The 21926-nt window shown below is 50.0% G+C and overlaps 1 protein-coding gene across 4 annotated transcripts in view; it reads right to left on the bottom strand.

Moving 5' to 3' along the window:
- Window positions 1–21926, bottom strand: part of LOC144729477 (calcium-dependent secretion activator 1-like) — a 362783-nt gene that overhangs the window by 181269 nt on the left and 159588 nt on the right. For all 4 annotated transcript variants that reach the window (XM_078609805.1, XM_078609804.1, XM_078609802.1 and 1 more), the window contains exons 3-4: window positions 20729–20842; window positions 3027–3359 (exon numbers count right to left, since the gene is read on the bottom strand). In XM_078609805.1, the coding sequence (XP_078465931.1) occupies window positions 3027–3359; window positions 20729–20842 (447 nt within the window). The remainder of the gene's footprint in view (window positions 1–3026; window positions 3360–20728; window positions 20843–21926) is intronic.

Genomic DNA, 21926 nt, shown 5'->3' with positions numbered 1-21926 from the left:
AGTACTCTGTCGCATTAGCAGATGCTGCCCGCTTGAAATTGGACTTGTTACGAGACCAAGGTGGCGGCGGTTCCGATTCACAATCGAGTCGCATCCTCATTTGCCGTTGCCAACGCGTGCACGAGACAGTCAGTGTGCGGGGCTACGCCTTGGCCTGTGCAGAGATGGAACAGCCAGCCGGCTATTGATCCGCGTGGAGTTTCTGGAGTGTTATGCCCTCGCTTTCAATGGGTCTTTCTTCTACGCGTACAGCACTCAGAAGGGGATTGGCTAAACATCTCTATGAAGACTATTAATGATGAACAGATGTTTTCCTGGATAAATAATACATTTGTTTTCTTTAAAAAAATGTTTTATAATACTCAGCATATTTGCATAAATTGCAATAAAACTCTCACATATTAAAGTGAGACTCCAATGAATATACCACAGTCAAAGTAATTCCAACAAATTCGAAGAGGAACTGTTTAAAATAATAATTTAGTTAATTTTTTTTACATCAATTAAAATTAATACTTGAGCAACCGTTTTAATAAAAGCAATACTCAGCAGCAGTTCTATATGAAAATACAAAACCTTTGTAAAAACATCATATAAAAGTAATCTGAAATCACAAAACACTTCACAACGCTACAACCGAGGCAGCCATTAGCTAATGGAAAATGAATGCGTCCCTCGTTCCCAGGGCGCTACTTACGCTGCACCAGTTAAAGTAATGGCTCTTCGCTCGCATTTTCATTACGGGAAAACCACGAGTTGCCACGTGACGTGCCCGTGCCCGACGCGACTCCGCTGCTACTGCCCGTGCACTTCCCGGCGGGGCCCCAGAGGATCGCGCAAGACTGCTGCAGGAGGGGATCCCTTCTTCTTCCATGGTAAGCTGGACTCCCGTGGTGAACTGGACTCACGTGGTGAACTGGACTCACGTGGTGAACTGGACTTCCGTGGAAAACTGGACTCCCATGGTGAATTGGATTCTCATGGTAAATTGGACTCCCATGGTGAACTGGACTCCCTTGGTAAACTGGACTCCCATGGTAAACTGGACTCCCATGGTAAACTGGACTCCCATGGTTAATTGGACTCCCATGGTAAACTGGACTCCCATGGTAAATTGGACTCCCATGGTAAATTGGACTCCCATGGTAAATTGGATTCTCATGGTAAATTTGACTCCCATGGTGAACTGGACTCCCTTGGTAAACTGGACTCCCTTGCTGAACTGGACTCCCTTGCTGAACTGGATTCCCATGGTAAAGTGGACTGGTTGATGCGCTGCGCTATGAACATGGAGACCTGAGTTCGATTGCTGCTCAGGACCCGTATACCAGTTGCGAGTGACACCTGAACTGGTCTGGGCGGCCCTCTTACAACGACCCGCACCGACCGCGGCAAGGTGAAGTATGGTCAAACGACTCCGATGACCGGCACAGCATGGGAAGGCCTTCGACCAGCAGTGCATTGACAAAGGGGCTGTAAATGGTCATTGCTACTAGTAGGTGCACGGTGATAGTTGCATGCAAATGAATGACGGTGTAGAAGACCACACGGCGCTTTAACTAATTCTGTGCAATGGCCCTACCACACAGGGTGCCAGGAAACACGCTGCAACCCTCCAGCGAGACGGTAATTATGGCCACTGTGTTTTCTCCTCCTTCGTTATCCGTTGCTACGTAACCGTTAATTGGTGCTCGCTGCGCGGCGAGGATGCGTTGGGGGGAAAGGAGGGGTGGGACGGCGGGTTGTGCTGCTACGGGGGCTCCGTCAGAAGCAAACGAGGCGCAGCGGAGAAAGGCAACGCGACGGCAAACAGCGCGCACTGATGGCACACGGCACAGCGCGCGCTGATGGCACAGGGCACAGCGCGCGCTGATGGCACACGGCACAGCGCGCACTGATGGCACACGGCACAGCGCGCACTGATGGCACACGGCACAGCGCGCACTGATGGCACACGGCACAGCGCGCACTGATGGCACACGGCACAGCGCGCACTGATGGCACACGGCACAGCGCGCACTGATGGCACAGGGCACAGCGCGCACACTGCGGCGACCGTCTGAGACTCGTGCGTAGCCTGCAACGCGCTCTTCCATTCGTTCTCATTTCTGTACAAATACCCACCGCTGGTTATATCGGCGATGATTTTCCTTTTATTGTTATTTTCGGGTGCGCAAATATTTCCCCGCGGTTGCCGACCCGGACGTAGGCCCCGGTTGAAACGAAGCCCGGCCCCACGTCCGACCGCCTTTGTATCCCCGGTGGTGCCGTCAGTGGTAGCGCTCGGCACGAGCAAAGTAAGCAACGGCTAGTAGGGCTCCATGCAACTCAAGGCCCTCTCGGATTCAAGAGAGAAATGTAAAAAGAAACCCGCTAACACAAATGCCACTAAGATATCATCACCTTGAGCTCAGATCCTTATAACAAAATTAATAACAGCTCATCATTCGATTAACACTGCCAAAATAATTTATCCTGGAAAGTAGTCTGTTCGCTTAATTATTTCACACAACCGTGATATAATTAATTTCAGCAGATTGTCCAGCACAGAATGTTTGGAGTCAAGTGACTCGTAGAAAAGTAATTTTTGCTAAGGGCACCCAATGGGCTATCACCACCGCTGGCTTCGTGAACTCGTCTGGCGTGCACTGTTTGTAGTAACTCCTCGTTCTCCTGCACTCTCCCCAAAGTCTGAATCTCCACTGATGGCCCTTAATGGGCTTAGGACCACTCCACATCCATCGCGCTGGCCTACTCACATTCAGAGCCAACAACAACAACCACCACCACCATAGCAACTGCAGCAACCACCACCACAGCAGAAGAAACAACAGCAACAACAACCATCACCACAGCAGAAGCAACAGCAGCAGCAGCAACAACAACCATCACCACCACAGCAGCAACAACAACCACCACAGCAGTCACAACTACCACCACCACCGCAACAGCAGCAACAACAACAACCACCACTACCACAGCAGCAGCAGCAACAACATCATCAAGCAAGCAGCTCCGCTCCATACCTGGCAGGCGTTGTAGAGGAGCTGGTGCTCAAACTTCTTGATGCCCAGGATGTTCTGGAACATCTCGTACAGCTGCTCCTTGCTGAGGATGAGCTCCGAGGCGGCGCTGGCTGCGATGCGGCTCGGCTGCTTGCGCGAGTCCTCCTCGCCGCGGTAGATGGAGTCGAACTTGGCCATCCAGGAGCTGAGCACCGTCTCCTTGCTCAGCCCGTCGATCTCGGGCAGGCTGCGCACCCGCTTCTCGATGTGCTTCTTGAAAACGTCGCGGAAGTCGTTGGCCGAGCAGCCGCCGCCCTGCACCATGCGTGTGACGCGCTCGCTCTTGAGGAACACCTGGAGGAGACGGTGTGGGGGGGGGGGGGGGAGACGGGGAAGGAGTTCCCGTCAGCGGCTGCGGCGGTTCCGTCTGTCCATGGCGCTTGAGACCGGCCACCACAACAGCAGTGGTAGATCCCAAGCGAGGCCCGCGTGTCTACATTATGTGTGCACGTTGAAATTATTTCACTCCGTACGTAGCCGACCCAGCTGATCGGAGGTGCGGGGGAAGGACAACAAACTAAACACAAAAAGCAGTTCTGAAGAAATTGGTTTTCATTCTAGATGATTTTAAAGTCCATAGCTCCAGTGCCTTCCTAAGATCAGAAGGAAGAGCGTTCCAGACGGCCGCAGAAATGCTTCTGCAAGCGCTGTGCAATGGAGGTGATCGGCTCCCACCCAGGCCACCTTGACACCAAAAAAAATTGGTATTTTATTGATGTTTACCAGAGAACGTATAATACAGGGCCCTAATTAAAATGCTTTCAATCAATGCGTGTTACCCACAAAGACTCGTTGATCAGACTTCATGGACTCTGACAAAGAAAAGGCAATACAAGATGAAAGGTGCACAAAGAGGAACGGAGCGATGCGTGCTGGGATTACGCCGAGAGACGGAGGAACAAATGCAAATAGCAGACATCGGATCGACTGTTTAGGAAATAAATTTGGCTTTGGCAGGACACATCACTGCAACGGATGGTGGCTAATGGTCAAGACAGGTCCTGCAATGGCATTCCGTATAAACTGCAGTCGCTCCACAGCAGGGGGCGATGCTGCTAAGTGGTTTTTACCCATTTAGGTCATTTGCAAGTACAGTCATTTTCAGATTTGGGCCATCACGCCGGCACACACGGCCTACTCGTCTTCAAATAACGTCTGGGGATCTTTAACGTCCACCAGGAAGCAGATAGCGTGCAGTAGATATCGATTAAAACACTCGCAGTATTAACCAGCGTGGCTGCTGTGCTCGAACATCAAACCGCTGCAGCAAGCGAGAAACGCGCTCCCAATCCGTCGCGTCACCGAGTCTGATTTACAAACCACTTGATGTGGTATGGACAGAACAAAGTGCAAGCGGTTAAAAAGACATCGTCCACCTTCGGGTCAAGTTCGTCTCTTTGAAACGCTCACTGGAAATGAATTGCGGGCAATGCTAACCTGTGGGGGGGGGGGAGTCCAGCAGGAACTCTTCAAGCTGAGCCAACCTCGAAGAGGCACTCGCAGAGCTTTGAAGCCCGTAACGAAAAACCATCGTACATCACGGAGCGGCGTGCTGCCCACCACCAGTACTCATCCACGCACACGGCACACGGCACACTTAAAACCCGACGCACGCACACAGCCCGCACACAGCCCGCACACAGCCCGCACACAGCCCGCACACAGCCCGCACACAGCCCGCACAGTCCCACCGCGTCCCGTGAAGGAGAACGCACGTATCGATCCAGTCGGAAGGTTGGCTCGACGCTTGGAGCGAGCGGCTCGCAATCAAAAGTTTGCGAGTTCATATCTCGGGCTGGGGGGTTCACTCAGCCCATCGTCCTCTCTCCCGGGGGTTTGTTAAAATGACGACCAGTTTGTGGGGGAAGTCGACAGTGATTGTCCTGTGGATGGACAGACTCGCCCCTCCACCCGCACCTCTCCCGCAAAATCATATCGGCGATCTCGCAACGAGGCACGCCACGTAACGTCACCGCCTGTCCGCCGCTGAGCTCGTTTAATATGCTGGCTCCCGACGATTGGGATGACAAAGGCCACAGCGCAGGGCCGGCGCGGAGGGGCCAAGGAAAACAAACCCGGCCCGCACCTGGCACTGGGCATCTGTCTTGTCCTAAGCCCTCATTTCAAAGACGGATAATTATTCGTCCAGAACCTGAACATCGGTCAAGATAAACACTGAAGGAAATAAACAACTGTAAAACCCAATAATAATGTAAGCAGCTGGCCCAGTGTAATGAATGGCCGCTAATCCTTGAGGAGTTAATGGCAACAACTGTGCCATTTCGAATCCATTTTGAGTTGCGTGTGAAATTGATTTTGAGCACAATTGCTCCAAATTAATAGACAATAAATGTAACCCAACTGGTAATTGCGTTCCGTGAATTGACCGGTTATTTCATTGCTGCCTCGTATTTTTTTAAGGGAGTTGATTGGCCTCGTATTTGCGATGCCCAGGAAATATTGTCCGCCCGTGAGTCCGTCCCGTCCGCGTAAACTCCCCTTGTGTTCATGAACACTCCGCAACTTCCAAACCGATCGCTGCCGAACTCACCGCACGGCTCACTGGTGCCCATGCCCAGATTCGTGTAGCCTTTGGGCGGGATTGGCAACAACATACTTTTAAAAAAGCATTTCTGATTTGAGAACCGCGTCAGGAGCAGCGTCGTAGTGTATTGCTGTGATGTCTCCTTCGCGTTTGTGGATCGGGCATTGCGTCGTGATACGTTGTACGGTCTGTTCTGGATGACCACAGTCGCACTTTCCAATGAGCAGTCACGGAACCAATTCCTCGTCGGTGACCCTAAGCTCCCACCAGCCTGGGTTTGATCTTTGGCCGGGCTCTGTTCAACAGAGTTCCGACGCGGCCAAGGTCTCCTCCGTGCAGCAAAGCCTGCACAGGTGGGAGCTCGCGCGACAGCCGGAACTGTATTTGTGGTGCAAAGGCAGACGATGACGTATCACGTTGACGACTGTGGCCGCGGACCAAAACTAAACTACGTAATGTTTGTTTTACCAGGTAGGCCCACTGAGCTGTAGAGCTCTTTTTCGGAAGCAACTCTGGCCAGAAATGATAGCTCCACGAAGTGGCTTATCGCGTGGAAATTTATAACAGCTACATACTCGATGCATGTTTCCAAACGTGGAGGGAAAAACAGGAGGATCCGGAGAAAAACCCACACGACCACGGGGAGAGAGACACGCAAACTCCAAATAGACAGCAGGCATCGTCAGGGTCGGAATCGAACCCACGACCTCCTGCATACCAGGCGAGGTAGATTACCATCTCGTCACCATGGCACACCAAGCTTAACTGTGTGAAGTCGAACCGCGGACAGAAATGAGGACTCCCAAAATGATCCCGGCTTGTCAGCTTGTTAAAAAGTTTTTTTTCCCATCGTAATGGTTCACTGGAGTTGCAAACACAATGTGTACAAGTTGCATGAAAGTTTGGATGAAGTACATTATGCACCCAACGAGTAAACGCGGTTCACCACTGGTGCACATTTTCTGCATGACCATTAAGAAATGCATTTCATCAAAAAAAGTAATAGTGATTGATCTATACTTAAAGTGAGTTCTTGTCCACGAGATCAGACAATTAGCAAATCGATCCGTTTATTAACGCTGAGAAGCTTTCAGGATCCAATTTCCCTTAAGTAGAGGGAAACTTTGTATTCTACAGATGTTTTAAATGTCTTTATCTTGACTTGGTCGCAAGTTGGTTTCAAATGTTCCGGTGTGGACAATGACACCAGCACATAATGGACAGCTGTTGCAAACGCTGACGAAATGTGTTTAACAGACAGATAACAAATACCCCCCTCCCCCCTTTCTCCATCGTTCATGATTAAAGGCAAATCAAGAACATATTAATTTTCGTCTCGTTTGCATCGTACCGTTTGTATTGTTGCTAACTATTCCCTTCTTTGTGCAGCCTCATTTGCCCCATTGTTTTAAATTAAACGTGAGTGAACAACTTTTTTGTATTAATTGTAAATCATCGATTCTCACAAGCACGCTTCAAAACACGTCACTGTGATCATGAGAATCGTGTTTACCGATGAATCGCCAAATCATTAGATGCTACATTTTGTATGTTGTACACTTTATAGCAGAGGGTGAGCTTGGTAATGCCAGATAGCGCTGCATTATATGCTTGGCCAAACATTCCAATGTAGGACCACAGAAATTGGATATTTGTGGGCACGATGCTGGCTGCGTTCCCGCCTGTGTGTCGTTCGCAACGCCTCTGTGTTGCTAAAAGAGCGTGCGTTACTAATTCCGCAGCATCTGAGATGCAATTTTGCACGAACGATGCGAAGTAAAATAACAATGATTTATATTATTATCAACTTAACTCTTTTTTGACGTTACAGCCACGGAGTTTTGTTAACCTGAATTTTTTTCTCGCATCAATGAGTTCAACAACAAAAAACGTCGCGCAAATGTAACTTTGACCTCATCATTGGGGACAAACACAGGATGACCCTGTGGTGGTGTTCCTCCAAGTCTCTGCTGAAAGACATTGCCAGTGGGGCAGAATCAGTGCATTATGTACTCAAGAAATCACGTGGCCACTGAGCCGAAAACATTTAGGTCAACTGTTGACTGATAAACCTTTTTTCCCTGGCTCATATATTTATACTGTACGAGTAAAATAATAGTAAGACAGCTCAACGGATGGATTCTATTCAAGGCAAGTATTGGCAATGAGCTCTGGTACCGGCTCAGCTGAGTGCAAGGAGAAACACATCGGACTCCCATGAAAAGCGCGCATCTTTAAATTTACTGTCTGAAAACATCGTCATGAGTAGAGGATAGCGGAGCTTGGGCAATTGCTGCGTGCGGGCTCGTCGCGTGGCTGCCTTCCACCCACGTCTGTGGCTCCTCGCGCCTCTTGAGAGCGAGCGAATAGCGGTGCGGCGAGTTGCAAGCCAAAGTCAAAATAATAACGTATCACTGAAGCGAGCTGTTGCAATTAATACCGAATCAAATCACCGAGAGTTGGATAACACGAACAGTCGGCCCACTCCTGCCTCCCCCACGGCTCGCAGGGCTGAGATCTCTGCGTATGGCCGCGTTGGCGACAAAACCTTCCACTTGTTTTGTAGCCCCGCGACAATTGGGCGCAGCTTGGGAGCCAATTATTTCCTGGTGGTGAAGGCAGAGAATTCGGAACGAGCAACGCTGATAAAAGTGCGCTCTCGAGTGCGAGGTGAGGGGAGGGAGGCAGAGGGGGGGGGGGTCGACATCGCAGACACCGTTCTTAGAAAACGCATGCTTATCAAATGATGAGACGTTTATTTATTTCATTTTTATATCTTTCAGTCGGCACGGGCCGGGCTACGCGTCGCCAGCAGGGGAGACAGACGGCGGCAGGGTGCTCGAGAATGATTTAGCGAGTGGCAGCCAAGGGAGGGAAGGGAGGTGGTGCCCCCCCCGTCCCCCCGGGGAGGGCATCCAACGAGGAGATGGAGAAATTAAGCCGGCCTGTGTCTAGGTGCCAGCGTGGTTATTGTTGTTGTTGTTTACGTCGTGGGATTGTTTTGTCGCGACGGCTTGGAGAGAGGCTTTCCCATCCAGCAGCGGATTGATCATGGCTGCTGATAGTTCATGAACGCCCACACTTGGTATCAAGCAGGAGTTGTAACGGTGGATCGAGTCGTCCATGACCAGTGAATAATAAGTTCAATATATACACAGCATAGCTGTTCGAATCACAAGCGTGTGCATCAATGTGTGTCGGGTCATACACGTTGCACAGAAGCTCCAAGTGACCTCTGCAGTCACTAGAGGCCGCTGCATTCACCACAATAAAAAATACCGTCTCTTTAACCGAAGTGTGACCCCTGTAGCGCAACAATTCAGTCAATGTGGATGATGGAAAATTGTATACCGTAAGCCATTGCCATTGTCGTCTATGATCGATCCACTGCTAGATGAAGCCCTCCCCCAATCGCCTGTATCTCTCATGGTCATGCGATGAAGAAAAAAATAATCCGTCGGTCCAGCACACACGAGCTGAATTCATGGCTCCATCTCCGTGGTGGGGATCCTCTCGGGCTGGTCGAGTGGCAGCATCAAGACTGCGTCAAGAAAAGTTATGAATATGATGTTCGGCTCTGTCTTAAGCAGCGGGGGCCATGGGGCGGATCGAGAAACTTCCCAAAGGAGGCATCTGAAGCTTTCCTACATTTATCCGACCCTGGCCATTAGCCAAACTTCCCGTGCCGACAGACCGCATGCCAGAGTCTCCACATGGCCGAGAGACACGAGGCATGCATCCGGTGGTGTCGTGCAGCAGCGGCAGGTCAGCTCCTGCTTCACTGGAGGTTTTTGATTTAGAAATCCACGGGAGGGCCCCGACACCACTCATCTCTGGCTCCGCCACTGCCGCGGATTTGTTTTTTTCCTGATTGAAATGGAAGCCGTCTTGGTAAAGGTAAAAATTCAGCCCTGCATGATGATGGTTCGCAATCTTTCCGAGTCCCCCAGACCACCGCCATCTCTCAAAAAAACTTCACGGACGACCATACGGCAAAACATTTTTCTCAACTAACACGACTCCACATCGTAAGGTCTGCAACAGCTCGGGCGCACCGCTTCCAACGGCCTTGCGGGCCGCCGCTGTATTTGGCCTACTCCTCCACGCTGAGTGACAAGGACTTTCAATACGGTTAGCACGGTTGGCAACCTACGATGCCAAGGAAGTTCAACGTACGTACACACAAGAGATCTTGACAGGGGCTGGGTAGTAACCCACACTTTACACACTTGCCACGTCTCTCATCGAGGCGTACCCGCTGATCCTCCCGGCAGCTGCGTGCACGGCTCGCGGGGCCGCTGTTTGGCCAGGTCTGGCGGATCGTCTCCTCCGACGCCTACCGCAGAGTTAAATAATAACCGGGGGGGGGGGGAGCTTTAACGAGCGGACTGCGCCATTTGCTGCGCGTGGCCGTGCAAATGAACCTGGAAAACTGTTACTGCAAAGCGTCGGGCGCGTCCCATCGCACCACAGTGGCTCGACCGCAAAAAATAAACAGCACACGCGCTTGGCCAGAGATTAATAACATCCCAACTGTAAGGACTGCAGACATAAATAAATCAGGTTTCCTTGCTGCTTAATTTCTAAGGGATCTTGCCATTAGAACATGGATAGGATTTCCTTCATCGGAAGCCAGCCAGCACCGCAAGCCTAAGCATTTATCCAGCGAGCATCATCGATTTGCTGTGGCTGGCATTTTGATGTAATTGATGTAACACGAGGATAGGCTTACACAATCAGCGGAAAAACATTACGCGCGGACACTCCACGAGTCAACATTGTAACGGGGACGGTGCGCTCCCATCGCCCGCTCCACGCTCCAGACCGCAACATTAAGCGATGACGCAATAATAATAATAATCATAGCCGGTGACGTTGAGAGTTGCCAACGAAATCACCCCGAATGCACCTCATCTCGGAGGTGAGTAGGGTTTGGAAAATGACTGTCGGTACACCGCTAACCATTTTCAGAACCGATTACCGATTCCATTGCAATGTTTAATAATGAATGCACCGATTGGCACCGTTGCGGCAAACCCGCAAACCACACGGCGACCCAAGTCACCGCCTCGCCCAAATGCCCTCTCGCTTCCCAGTTAACGAGTGAAGGCGCAGCCCTGCAATTGCTCGCTCACGCCACTGCTGGCGAAATGCCCTCCACACGTGTTGAAGGAGGTGGGAGTCCCCACGCTTTGCCCCACCGCACACAAACTACCGATCGACTGTAGCTGTACCCAATTATACTGCGGGGTGGCCAGGCGGGCAGGGGGGGGTAAGACATCGCTGGATGGGGGTGCGGGGGGAGTCTCCCCCTCTCCGTATGCGTCGTGGGAGCAATTCATTATTGTTTTTTTCACCAGCCAAGGCCCACTGAGCGACATCGCTCTTTAACAGCGCTTCTCCACGCTGATCCGTGCAGTGAAGGCAGGGAGCACAGTCGTGGGAGCATAGAAGTACGGTAGAACTATGGATGTTGCCGTACTCCCCAAACCAAATCGCCCCACAGCCCGATGACAGCCTGTTTGTGCCAGGTGGTCACCCATCCGAGCGATATCCAGCATCAAACCCTGCTCAGCTTCCAGAGATCCGACGACATTGGGGCTGCTCCCAGGTGATTCTACTCAGAAGCCCGACTCATTTAACCGCATCAGCAACGAGGACTTCCATTCCTTCGAATCAAAGAGTTGACCCGAGCCAGAGATAAGAGGGAGAAACTCGACGGGACGTGGGAATTGTGTTTGTATTGAACTGTGGTGGAATCGCAGCTCAGGGACACGTGGGCTAACGCCACCTGGCCCTTCATCGAACAGATGTCTCACGGGGCCCGTAACGATTGTTAAGGACACAGAACCTCCGTTTAACGAATCATCCAAATCACAGTCCGCCTCGCTAAGGCACGGCTCCCCTAAGGGGCTAGAAGTGTCAATTGGGGTTCAAGAAAGGCTAAAGGGTTAAAATAATGGGTCGCGCAAAGTGCTAAGGGGGTCCCCATTACGGCCAAGGTGACATCGCAGCCCATTGGGAGGTTGCTCTTTCTCTGCTGCCCCTCGTACGTACGCACGGATGTTGAACTTCTTTAGCAGCAGCCTTGTGATGAATATAACCTTGAGCCTCAGTGAGGTTCAGCTCGACAGAACCTCTTGAGTCAAACCACTGCTGATAAGAGGGCCCAAAAAACCCTCTATTAAAAACTTATATTATGGATGATAAGAGGGCCTTGCCAAACAGAGCGGATCATGGGAGTTCTTTGACCACACTTCACCACGCTGGTCAAAGCGGATTGGTGAAGGCAGGGGAGCATAGACGTTGGAGAATATAAGTACAGTACAACAACAGGTTGAGCTGAACTGCCCTCGGCTGCCCAGAATGTAGCCTCCGCAGCCTATGGCACCTATTCTATACCGGGCAATCACCCGTCCAAGCAACATCCAGGCCGAAACCGGCTTAGCTGCCGAGATCCGATGGGACCGGCGCTCTTTGGGAATGATTTTGTCAAATTCCGCATTCTCGATGCAAACACGTGCATCAACCAAATGACGTCGTTTAAAGGGCATGCAGAATGTGAAGCCGTAACCTCCAATCACTCATCGTTTATTCGATTGACAAGGATCCACATTAGCCAGATTGCACAGAAGGCCGGCCCTTGTTTTGGCGGTGCAAATCAGCCACGTGTTGACGTTTGGCAATTGCACTTCAATGTCAATGAGATTACGTAACGCCCCTCTGTCTCTAAAGATGCGACACAGTCCTTGATTTTACTCTCCCATCTATATTTGAATGCGATGCTCAACTGCCGATGCTGTTTGACGACTTCACCTGCGGTTGTATTCGACGCATATATTAGTGCCCAAACATGCTCTGAATCTACACTGACGTTTTCCACAACTTAATGTAATTATGAATGTTTTAAAAAAAATCTAATATGTCCAAGACAGATCTTGTTACTTGGAACGCGTTTAATTACATTTTCATTGATTGTGAATGTTTTTTGACATCTTCTGAAATGCGGCTGTTTTTGCTCTAATTGAAACTTGGGTTGCTTTACTCTTTGGTTCTTTCGGTAAAGTCACGTAGGTAGAAAATAAAATAAATTAAATCACAACGTTTCGGGCGCAACACAAGTATTGACCACTTCAGCAATTGTTTCTTGCTGTGGTTGTCCCTCCTGATGACGGACGCTTGTGTTGCGCCCGAAACGTCGTGATTTAATTTATTTTATACCCACGTGACTTTATCGAAAGAACCAAAGAGTATGGATCCCTGCAGTCACGAAAACTTCAAATCAAGATTGTGTTGCTTTGGCTCTTGTTTCTGTTTATTTCCGAGTTTTACTACTGCTGGCGTACCCAAGTCGTTCGTGCAAATGAAGAAATCCTCGTCTGTTTAGTTCTCGCCTCTGGTTAAACAAAATAAACTTGAGAGCTGAACTTTTCCCCAAGCACGGTGCCAAGTTGGAGGCGTGCCGACACTGTAATGGGACATTAAGGAGGCTGCTCTTAACTGCTTAGTCAGATTCAATATTCCATCACATGCTTTGCAGAGTCATTTGGTGCAAATTATAAGTTAACTTTCAGAATAATTAATAATCATCATAATCATCAGCCATGGTATATCCACTGCTGGACGAAGGCCTCCCTATGCGGTGCCACTCACAGAGGTTGTTTGGCCATACTTCACCACGTTAGTCAATGGAGGTTTGTGAAGTGGGAAGACCAGGACCAATTCATACTTCACTCGCCACCTATTCTCAGACGTGGCAGCGAATTAATGTCAAGGGGCTGGGTTCAAAGCACACAGGGCCAACACCCGACCCAACTATAAATACTAAACTAAACTTTTTATTTTACCGGGTAAGGCTCACTGAGCTATACAGCTCTTTCTCAGAAGTGGCTCGCCACAAATGATAGCTCAATGAAGTGGCCTATCAAGTGGAAATTTATAGCAGCCAAATACTCTAAATGCGTGTTGATTCCAAATGTGGAGGGAAAAACCGGAGGGCCGGGAGAAAAATCCACGCGACCACGGCATCAGGATTGGGATCGAAGCCACGACCTCCTGTACATCAGGCGAGGTAGTTAACATCTCGCCACCGCGGTGCCCAAGTCATCTTTAACTCATTGACTAATCCACTGTCATAGGTTAACTACATTTTGCACAACCACTCCAATTGGAGTCATTCATTATTGAAATAAAAACATTATTTGGTCTTACTGCATTGGCAGTGGTGCACGATCATGCACAAATAACACAAACTCGACACACTCGTCAATAGTACCGTGAGAGGTACATGCCCTTCTTGTGCCCAAAAACGTCACCGATTATATTTATATTTCCTTTTAAAGAAATGTCATTGACGAATTTTGTTTAAAAAAGAAAATCTTGATTTAATTTAACACAGTGTGAGAATCAGGTTTCCCCTTTTTTGTGGCAACAAAACAGTTTTGTTGGCAGAAAAAAGGGGAAAACCTATTCTCATATTTTGGTTCTGGCAAAGGAGGTCCCATGATGTTACCACAGTGTGTTTCTCTGCTCACGTGAGTCAGGTGCACGTCCGGTTAGCAAGGTTGGCTATGTACGGTGCGAGAGACGTTGAACATACACACAGGTGCAGCACTCACCTCTGCTGTCTGACTGAATTAATCAGTGGAAAATTCCACTTTAAAAAAAATGCCCTTTATTTATCCTGGAGAGCCTGGATCCTTCATTAAAATGGTTAGCCAATTTAATTCTTCGGCACAAACAAACGAGAATTCTTTCATCACATTCATTGATGTTATTTTCGGAAAGATAGCAGCGTAACATTCCGCAAATTCGCTTCAATGTCAAACAGTTTACGTAATGGCCGTGTGTCTCTTGCATGTGGAGGAATCTGGAGCGACTGTGAAAACTACCAGGCCTAAAGATCTTCACGGACAGATTCACAAACCCCCTACTTGCTGTACTGCCAGTCCCTGGGCACCACGCAGCCCAGGGCCTTTGGCAGTCTTTGACGAATCTGCGTGGTTCACTAACCCTCGCCTCCACAGCGCTGCATTGCAGGCATACGCCTCCATGTCCTGGTGTTAACTTTACACAAATCCGGTACACATTTTAGCAACCCTGGAAGGATGATGGGTTTAACCAGACCCCGACTGTGTCGCGGACGCTCCAACGGCGGAACAACCTGGCGAAACGTAATTTAAAAGTGAGTTTGGGAAAAAAATAAACAAATAACAACACTGGCATGCGGCGCTAAGTTTGCAAGGTAACAATGACCTTGCCGGCTCGTGCGATGGAGAAAAAGCTTGGGTTTTACTGGCACGGAGATAAAGATCAGTCAGTCAAAAAAAGAAAATCCATTCCAAAATGTACGGCCCGACCATTGGCGTGCGTTCCATCAGCTCGGCGCGTTGTATCTCTGCGAGGCAGCGCGCACCACGCACAGCCGTAACACCGGCAGGGCACGGATGTGCTCCCAACATAATAATGAGTGCGGCAAACTTTCCCCGTCGCTTGCACGAACGCTCAGCGTGAACCCGCGAAGCTTCAACCGAGAGCCAGGGTGACATCTTGCCAAAGGCGATGACGACAACGTGTTAATGGAGCTCGCGCCTACTAAAATAATACATTAAACAAGGATTGACTATTAAGTAATAATTATATATACATATTTTAAAGCCCTTATACAAGTAACCTTTTTTTAATGCTACAATCACTATCATCAGTATTGTCGTCATTATCATCATCAAAATCCATTCTCAGCGCAATGATAGATTATTAAAGGTCTGTTGATGCCAACACTATTGATTGCCTACCATGCTGTGATGCTGCAAACCATGGCTCCTAACGTTTCAGCCTTGCACTTTAGTAATGTTACATTGTTGGAGTGATACGTGAGTTTGTTTTGCCTATTCAAAATAACAAGTTTCAAACAAGTTCCATTACTCTTGTATTATAGGCATTTTGCAGCCAGAGTAGCTACTTATCTCTCCATGCATTACACTTGTTTTGATGTACGACTCACTTGCTAAGATCCTTTAGTATTTCTGAAATGTCAATGATGTAGACGATTCTTGTAGAAAGCTGATGCCTGTGCAATGCCCTTCATTTCCGACATTTGTATCGTTATGCACAAGTTGTTGTTTTAAACATAATTTGTGTACACGGTTCCCTTGTGTCTGCTGTCATTACCTACTTAACACGTCTTCCTTGCAAAAAAAAAGTGATATTTTCTTAATGAGCTCATGCACAGTTAAACTAAGGTCAATCAACTGAGTCAAACCCTTCTTTGACAAAAACTCTGGTCCAATGGGGCACAGCCGATATCGTGGGGGTCAAAGGGCAAAGCGCATTTCAGCAACCATGCCGGCGGGAGTGGCAAAGGCACTCGGAACGCGTAATCTCTCAATTATGTATAAGGCAGCCGTCGGTTAATGATGACGGTGAATGCCGAGGCTCAGCCGTTGAGGCTGAGTGCGCGTGCTTGGATCAATCTCAATTCAGAACGAAACCTCTGGGGTTAAAAACTGTTGTCTGGGGGGTGGGGGGGGGGGGTGAAAGAACGTCGAACTAAATTGGTCGGCAGCGGTGTGGAGCGGCAGGGGACCACGGGACCGCTGGAGCCCCGTGCAGGTTCGCGTGCCAGCGTCGCCTTGCTTCCCGAGTCCACGCGGCACGCAGACCACGTGGATGGCTGCGATGGGAATGGGACGCCAACTGTATGGGAATCATTAGGGCGCCACGGTGGCGAGGTGTTAACTCCCGTCGCCTGGTATGCAGTAGGTCGTAGGTTCGATCCCAACCCTGACGTCCGTATATTTGGAGTCTACGTGTCTCGCTCCCCGTGGTCGTGTGGATTTTTCTCCGGGTCCGCCGGTTTTTCCCTCCACATTTAGAATCAACATGCGTTTAGAATATTTGGCTGCTATAAAATTGCCAGATGAAAAGCCACTTCGTTGAGCGATCATTTGTGTCCAGCTCGCTTCTGAAAAAGATATATAGCTCAGTGGGCTTGACCTGGTAAAATTAAAAAAAAAGTTTCAATAGTGTAATTACTGGGCTCCTACAAGATCACAGTAACACGTTCCTCCACTGCAGCTGCCTCACTCGCCATTAGGCTCATCCAGTAACACCGTGTCCAACGAAACGGCAGTCAACGCATTACTAATGATCAATTAATTCCTTCATCGATTTCAATTAAGAGGAGGGCCCACACAAGCCGTGAAAAAACTGGAAAACACTTAACAATGGATTTCTTGTTTGTAACTCATGGAAAAATGAAACCGCTGGACATAATTTGAAATATTTAACCAGGAGAGGCTCAATCTCTTGTAGAAGGACACATTTACATATTTGGCAAATTCCCTAATTGAGCGTACTCATGCGAGTAACTTGAAAAAAACCAACAGCGAGCATGGACAAAACCCGCAAATGAGAGGCAAAACCACTGAGAATATCAAATCTGGCAAACATAAAATAAATCAGGTTAAAACCAAATTATCATACTCATCATCGCCATCGTTATCATTCATGTTCTATCCACTGCTGGTTGAAGGCCTCCCCACGTCATTGCCATCCGTCATTGTCCTGGTGATGGCGTAATCCATCTCACCCCAGGGTATTAGCAAATGTGGCGTTTGAATGCTGTTGCAGAAATAAAATGCATTTATTGTGAACATGATAATTACGATGCTTCAATTATTATTCTATTGAGGAAGGGAAACTTGGAGACTTTGAGACTTCGCCCCATTACAGACCCGAGGTCACGGAATGCAAAGAGGACAGAATAACGGACAGGCCACAAGCACACGCTGCGCCGAGAACAGATTTGTCTACCATTGGCCACGTCCTTCCCGTAAATCAGATACTGGAAAGGTCAAATAAATATCACACTACCATTATGGATAGCTTTTTTTAAAAGATGCTAAGGCAATTGATTCATGAGCAACTGATGCAGTCATTCAAACTCTCTCATGAAAATATTGCTTTCATAATAAATGTATAATAGGAATGATCAACATGGGTCATAAAGACGCAAGAGTTCAACTGGGATTCCATAAGAACAGAAATTTTAAATCACAAGGAGTATTTGAATGACGTACACTCTACGTACAAGGAGAATATGAGCGTCTTAAAAAAATTCAACTCAAATGTGCTTTTGAATAAAAACTAAACCTCTACAATCACAATATTCCTTGAATTTTCGCAACAAAAACTCATCATTGGTGTTATTCTGGAGAATATAAGCAGCCAACGATCAGACGATACGTCTCCTTCACATATCTGTCCCTCCACCTTTTTGTATTTTTTTTAACACATCCCATCAGCCACACACGGCCTTCTGAGAGTGCACAATTTCAGCAGCATCGGTTCAACACAAACAAAACTCTCGATATTCAGTGTTTCATCAGCGGAGTCCGGCATGTTGATAGGACTCTCCTTTCTGTTCAGAGATACGTCTCAGTGTGAAGTAAAACTAAACAACACAAAACATTAATTCGTACCACTCCTACCTTGATGAATGAGTTTCAAGACTTGTATTCAGGAGGGTCCTGTGTGTAGGATGTTTGGCAAACATTTTTTCTGTATTCAGAATCAGAATCTTGCTTTATCTTGGAGAAATACAATGAGCTATGAAGCTCTTTTACTCCCCAGATGTCCATGAGGGGCGGGTCACAAAGTTACGACAACAAAACAATACCCAGAGCACGAGAGGGGTGCAGAGTATAGGAGAGCTAAACACATTGGCTGCGTCACGGCCCCATCGGCCGCCTCTCGCTGCACAGACGCCCACGGTACAAGCCGGGTCGTTTCCAAGCTGCCGTCATACGCAGACGTTCGTCTGCCACGTCGCCTGTGTCTACCTGGATTCGACATGCTCGCTATTAAATCGCCTCACACTATCGGCAAATGTAGCAGCGCACACGCAGGCTGTGCGCACGTGGATGGCTCGGAGAGATACGAGATTTGAGGGAGGCTTTGAAAAAATAATTTTGCCTGCGCACACACACACACGCACGGCTCTCACCAATCACTCTCAGCCGAACAACTGAACATTTCATTTATGTTTTTCAAAGCCACTTCAAAAGGAAACCTAATTTTATCTGCGTACACAAAGACGGGTCGCGTTGCGTCCCGCCGACACCGCCTTATCTCCGAGCACTGTGGACGTGAAAGATATACTGCCGGGCTTCGGGTCTTGATTTCTCAGCCGTTATCTCACCTCGTGACACAATGTTTGCAACGTGTACGGGCGCGGCGCGTCTGTCTCTCTGTGTTTGCCTCAACTGCGCTGCGTTCGCGGCCACCGTCGGCGACGAAGGTCTGAAATGGTCCCGGGCCTCCACGATGTCGACTCAAGTCTCGAATGAGAAACTGGCGCGATGTGGAAACATCAGCACGGGGGAAGACAGAATTGGCCGGGCGTGGTGCTTGTTACAACCCACCGCTTGGTCCGCTGCGCTGGCCTTCACAGGTGCTCGCTAACAGCACTCAACCCAACGGCCTGTTTGTGTGTAAAGGTGTCTGCGGGAAGGGCAGCTGGACTACGCTCGGCAGACAGGAAGCGTTGAAACACAAGACAGCTGGTGCTGTTCTGAGCCTGACACGTTTACCACGGCACACTGCAGCGTGTGTGTGCGTACGTGCGCGCGCGTGCGTGTGGCTTTGACTGCAACAACGGCAGGTGCAGGAGCGATGCTCGCACAACAGAGAGCCGAGTAAGTGTCACAGGCCTCAAACAAAGCAATCTGGCAGAGTGAGGCGTGCAGTTGGGGCATCCGCCAGTCACCCTTGTCGGTTCATCCACAACATGTAGCGAGGTTTGGTGAAATAAAAACAAAGAACATCAATCGCCTACACTGGTCGCAGAGTGAAGGTGCATGCTGGCAGATGAGGCATGAATAGATTGTAAATCTTTGCGGTGGATCGCTCAGTCACGTCAATTTGATGTGTGGTACAGCGGTTGGCGCTCTGCGCCGCCGAATCCGATGGTGACCGGAGTTCGATTCCGGGCCGTGGTGAACATCACTGCCAAACGACGCTTGAGCGAGCCACTCGGCCCGCTTCACCCACCCGCGCTGACCGGCGTGGTGAAGTTACCGGCGTGGTGAAGTGACCGGCGTGAAGTGACCGGCGTGGTGAAGTGACCGGCGTGGTGAAGTGACCGGCGTGAAGTGACCGGCGTGGTGAAGTGACCGGCGTGGTGAAGTGACCGGCGTGGTGAAGTGACCGGCGTGGTGAAGTGACCGGCGTGAAGTGACCGGCGTGGTGAAGTGACCGGCGTGAAGTTACCGGCGTGGTGAAGTTACCGGCGTGGTGAAGTGACCGGCGTGGTGAAGTGACCGGCGTGGTGAAGTGACCGGCGTGGTGAAGTGACCGGCGTGAAGTGACCGGCGTGGTGAAGTGACCGGCGTGGTGAAGTGACCGGCGTGGTGAAGTGACCGGCGTGGTGAAGTGACCGGCGTGAAGTGACCGGCGTGGTGAAGTGACCGGCGTGGTGAAGTGACCGGCGTGGTGAAGTTACCGGCGTGGTGAAGTGACCGGCGTGGTGAAGTTACCGGCGTGGTGAAGTGACCGGCGTGGTGAAGTGACCGGCGTGGTGAAGTGACCGGCGTGAAGTGACCGGCGTGGTGAAGTGACCGGCGTGGTGAAGTGACCGGCGTGGTGAAGTGACCGGCGTGGTGAAGTGACCGGCGTGGTGAAGTGACCGGCGTGAAGTGACCGGCGTGGTGAAGTGACCAAGGTGGTGAAGTGACCGGCGTGGTGAAGTTACCAGCGTGGTGAAGTGACCGGCGTGGTGAAGTTACCGGCGTGGTGAAGTGACCGGCGTGGTGAAGTGACCGGCGTGGTGAAGTGACCGGCGTGGTGAAGTGACCGGCGTGGTGAAGTTACCGCCGAGCAACCCACAACGGCTTGAGGAAGGGGCCCTCATCCAGCAGCGGATTGACTAAATGTGCCGTACACGCACGTGCGCGCGTATGCGAACACCACACCAGCACGGGTGACAGTTGCAGAGCACAGTAAATGTACGTATCGGGGGGGGGGGAGAAAAAACCCGTAGCGCATTTTAAATTGGAGATCCTGTTAGGAGCAGCGTGCAGCAAGATGGGGGAGTTTGTTTGTCGGCTCGTTCCAGTACCTCGAAGTAGCTCTGCACGGCGTTACAGAAGGCCTCGTCAGCCACGATCTGCGTCTCTCCGTTGATGAACGACTGGAAACGATCCTTCACTTGCTGGAGCTGTTGTTTGTTGATCTGCGGGTGGCGGGGGGGAGACAGAAGAGGCACAGAGAGGGACGATTCAATCAGTCGGTCTAAACACATCCCTTCATTTGGAGCCCGGTGAGACTTCAACGGGACGCACACGGGGTTCTGTTTGCCGCACGCTGTGATAGCGCTATCATTAAAGACGCTCGCGAACGGCAACGCGCCGAATTGAGGCTGTCGTAATGCGGTGCGGTGCGGATGTCCTTTTGCGATGCGTGCGCCCGCCGCACGGTGTTGCATTTGTGGCACGCGCAGAAGTTTAAAACACACAAAGTCACCCGTGCCGACAGCAGATCGATACAAGAATAGTTCACTCCTTCACCTCACGTCTTACAACGCAATAACTCCACTCAACTCATTTTTTACACGGCGTATTAATAATGCAGGCTTCTAAAGCGAGCTCGCCTACGCCCAAGTCACGTACGTAACTTAAGGTGAACTCCTTTCGCACCGTACGTTGCCAAGCGTGCTTCTCGGAGGTGCGGGAAATTCCCCAGAATGCGCCCAATCTCATCAGGTGTCGGAAGCTAAGCAGGCGTTGAGCCTGATTGGTGCTTCAATGGGCAACCACCATGCATAATAGGTGCTACAGGCGGCTGCGGATGATGATGCGTCGTCAGATGGCAGTGCGGCAACATCGCTTGTTGTATTGCACTATCCTCTCACGTCTACGCTGCCTACCTCAACCAACCTGCACTGACCAGCGTGGTGAAGTATGGTCACATAGCCCCTAGGACCCGCATGGCTTGGTGGAGGCCCTCATCCAGCTGTGGATTGACCAAAAAAAGGCACCCTGCGTGTGCATCTCGACAACTGTAGGCATGTTGTTCTTGTGAGGTGTTAAGGGCAATCACGCCTCATTGCGCCAAACAAAGTCAATGTCCTCGTGTGCAGAAACGTCAACTCCCTGAACTTCCTCGCACGCGTCGTCGTCGTCGTTCTATGCAAGGGTCCTGGAAGACAACGCCGGTGAACGAATCACGGCGGCGCTTCAAACACTCCGGCGCTAGAGGGCGCCCTTCCATCCCCAGGCCCGGCGGCTTCCTCTGTTTCGCCGGAGTGGAGCTGGCAT

This window comes from Lampetra planeri, chromosome 32, assembly GCF_965212315.1.
Source record: "Lampetra planeri chromosome 32, kcLamPlan1.2.h2, whole genome shotgun sequence".
NCBI classification, from domain to species: Eukaryota; Metazoa; Chordata; class Hyperoartia; order Petromyzontiformes; family Petromyzontidae; genus Lampetra; species Lampetra planeri.
The sequence above is the reverse complement of the archived record's forward strand: the minus strand, read 5'-3'. Positions and strand labels throughout refer to the sequence as shown.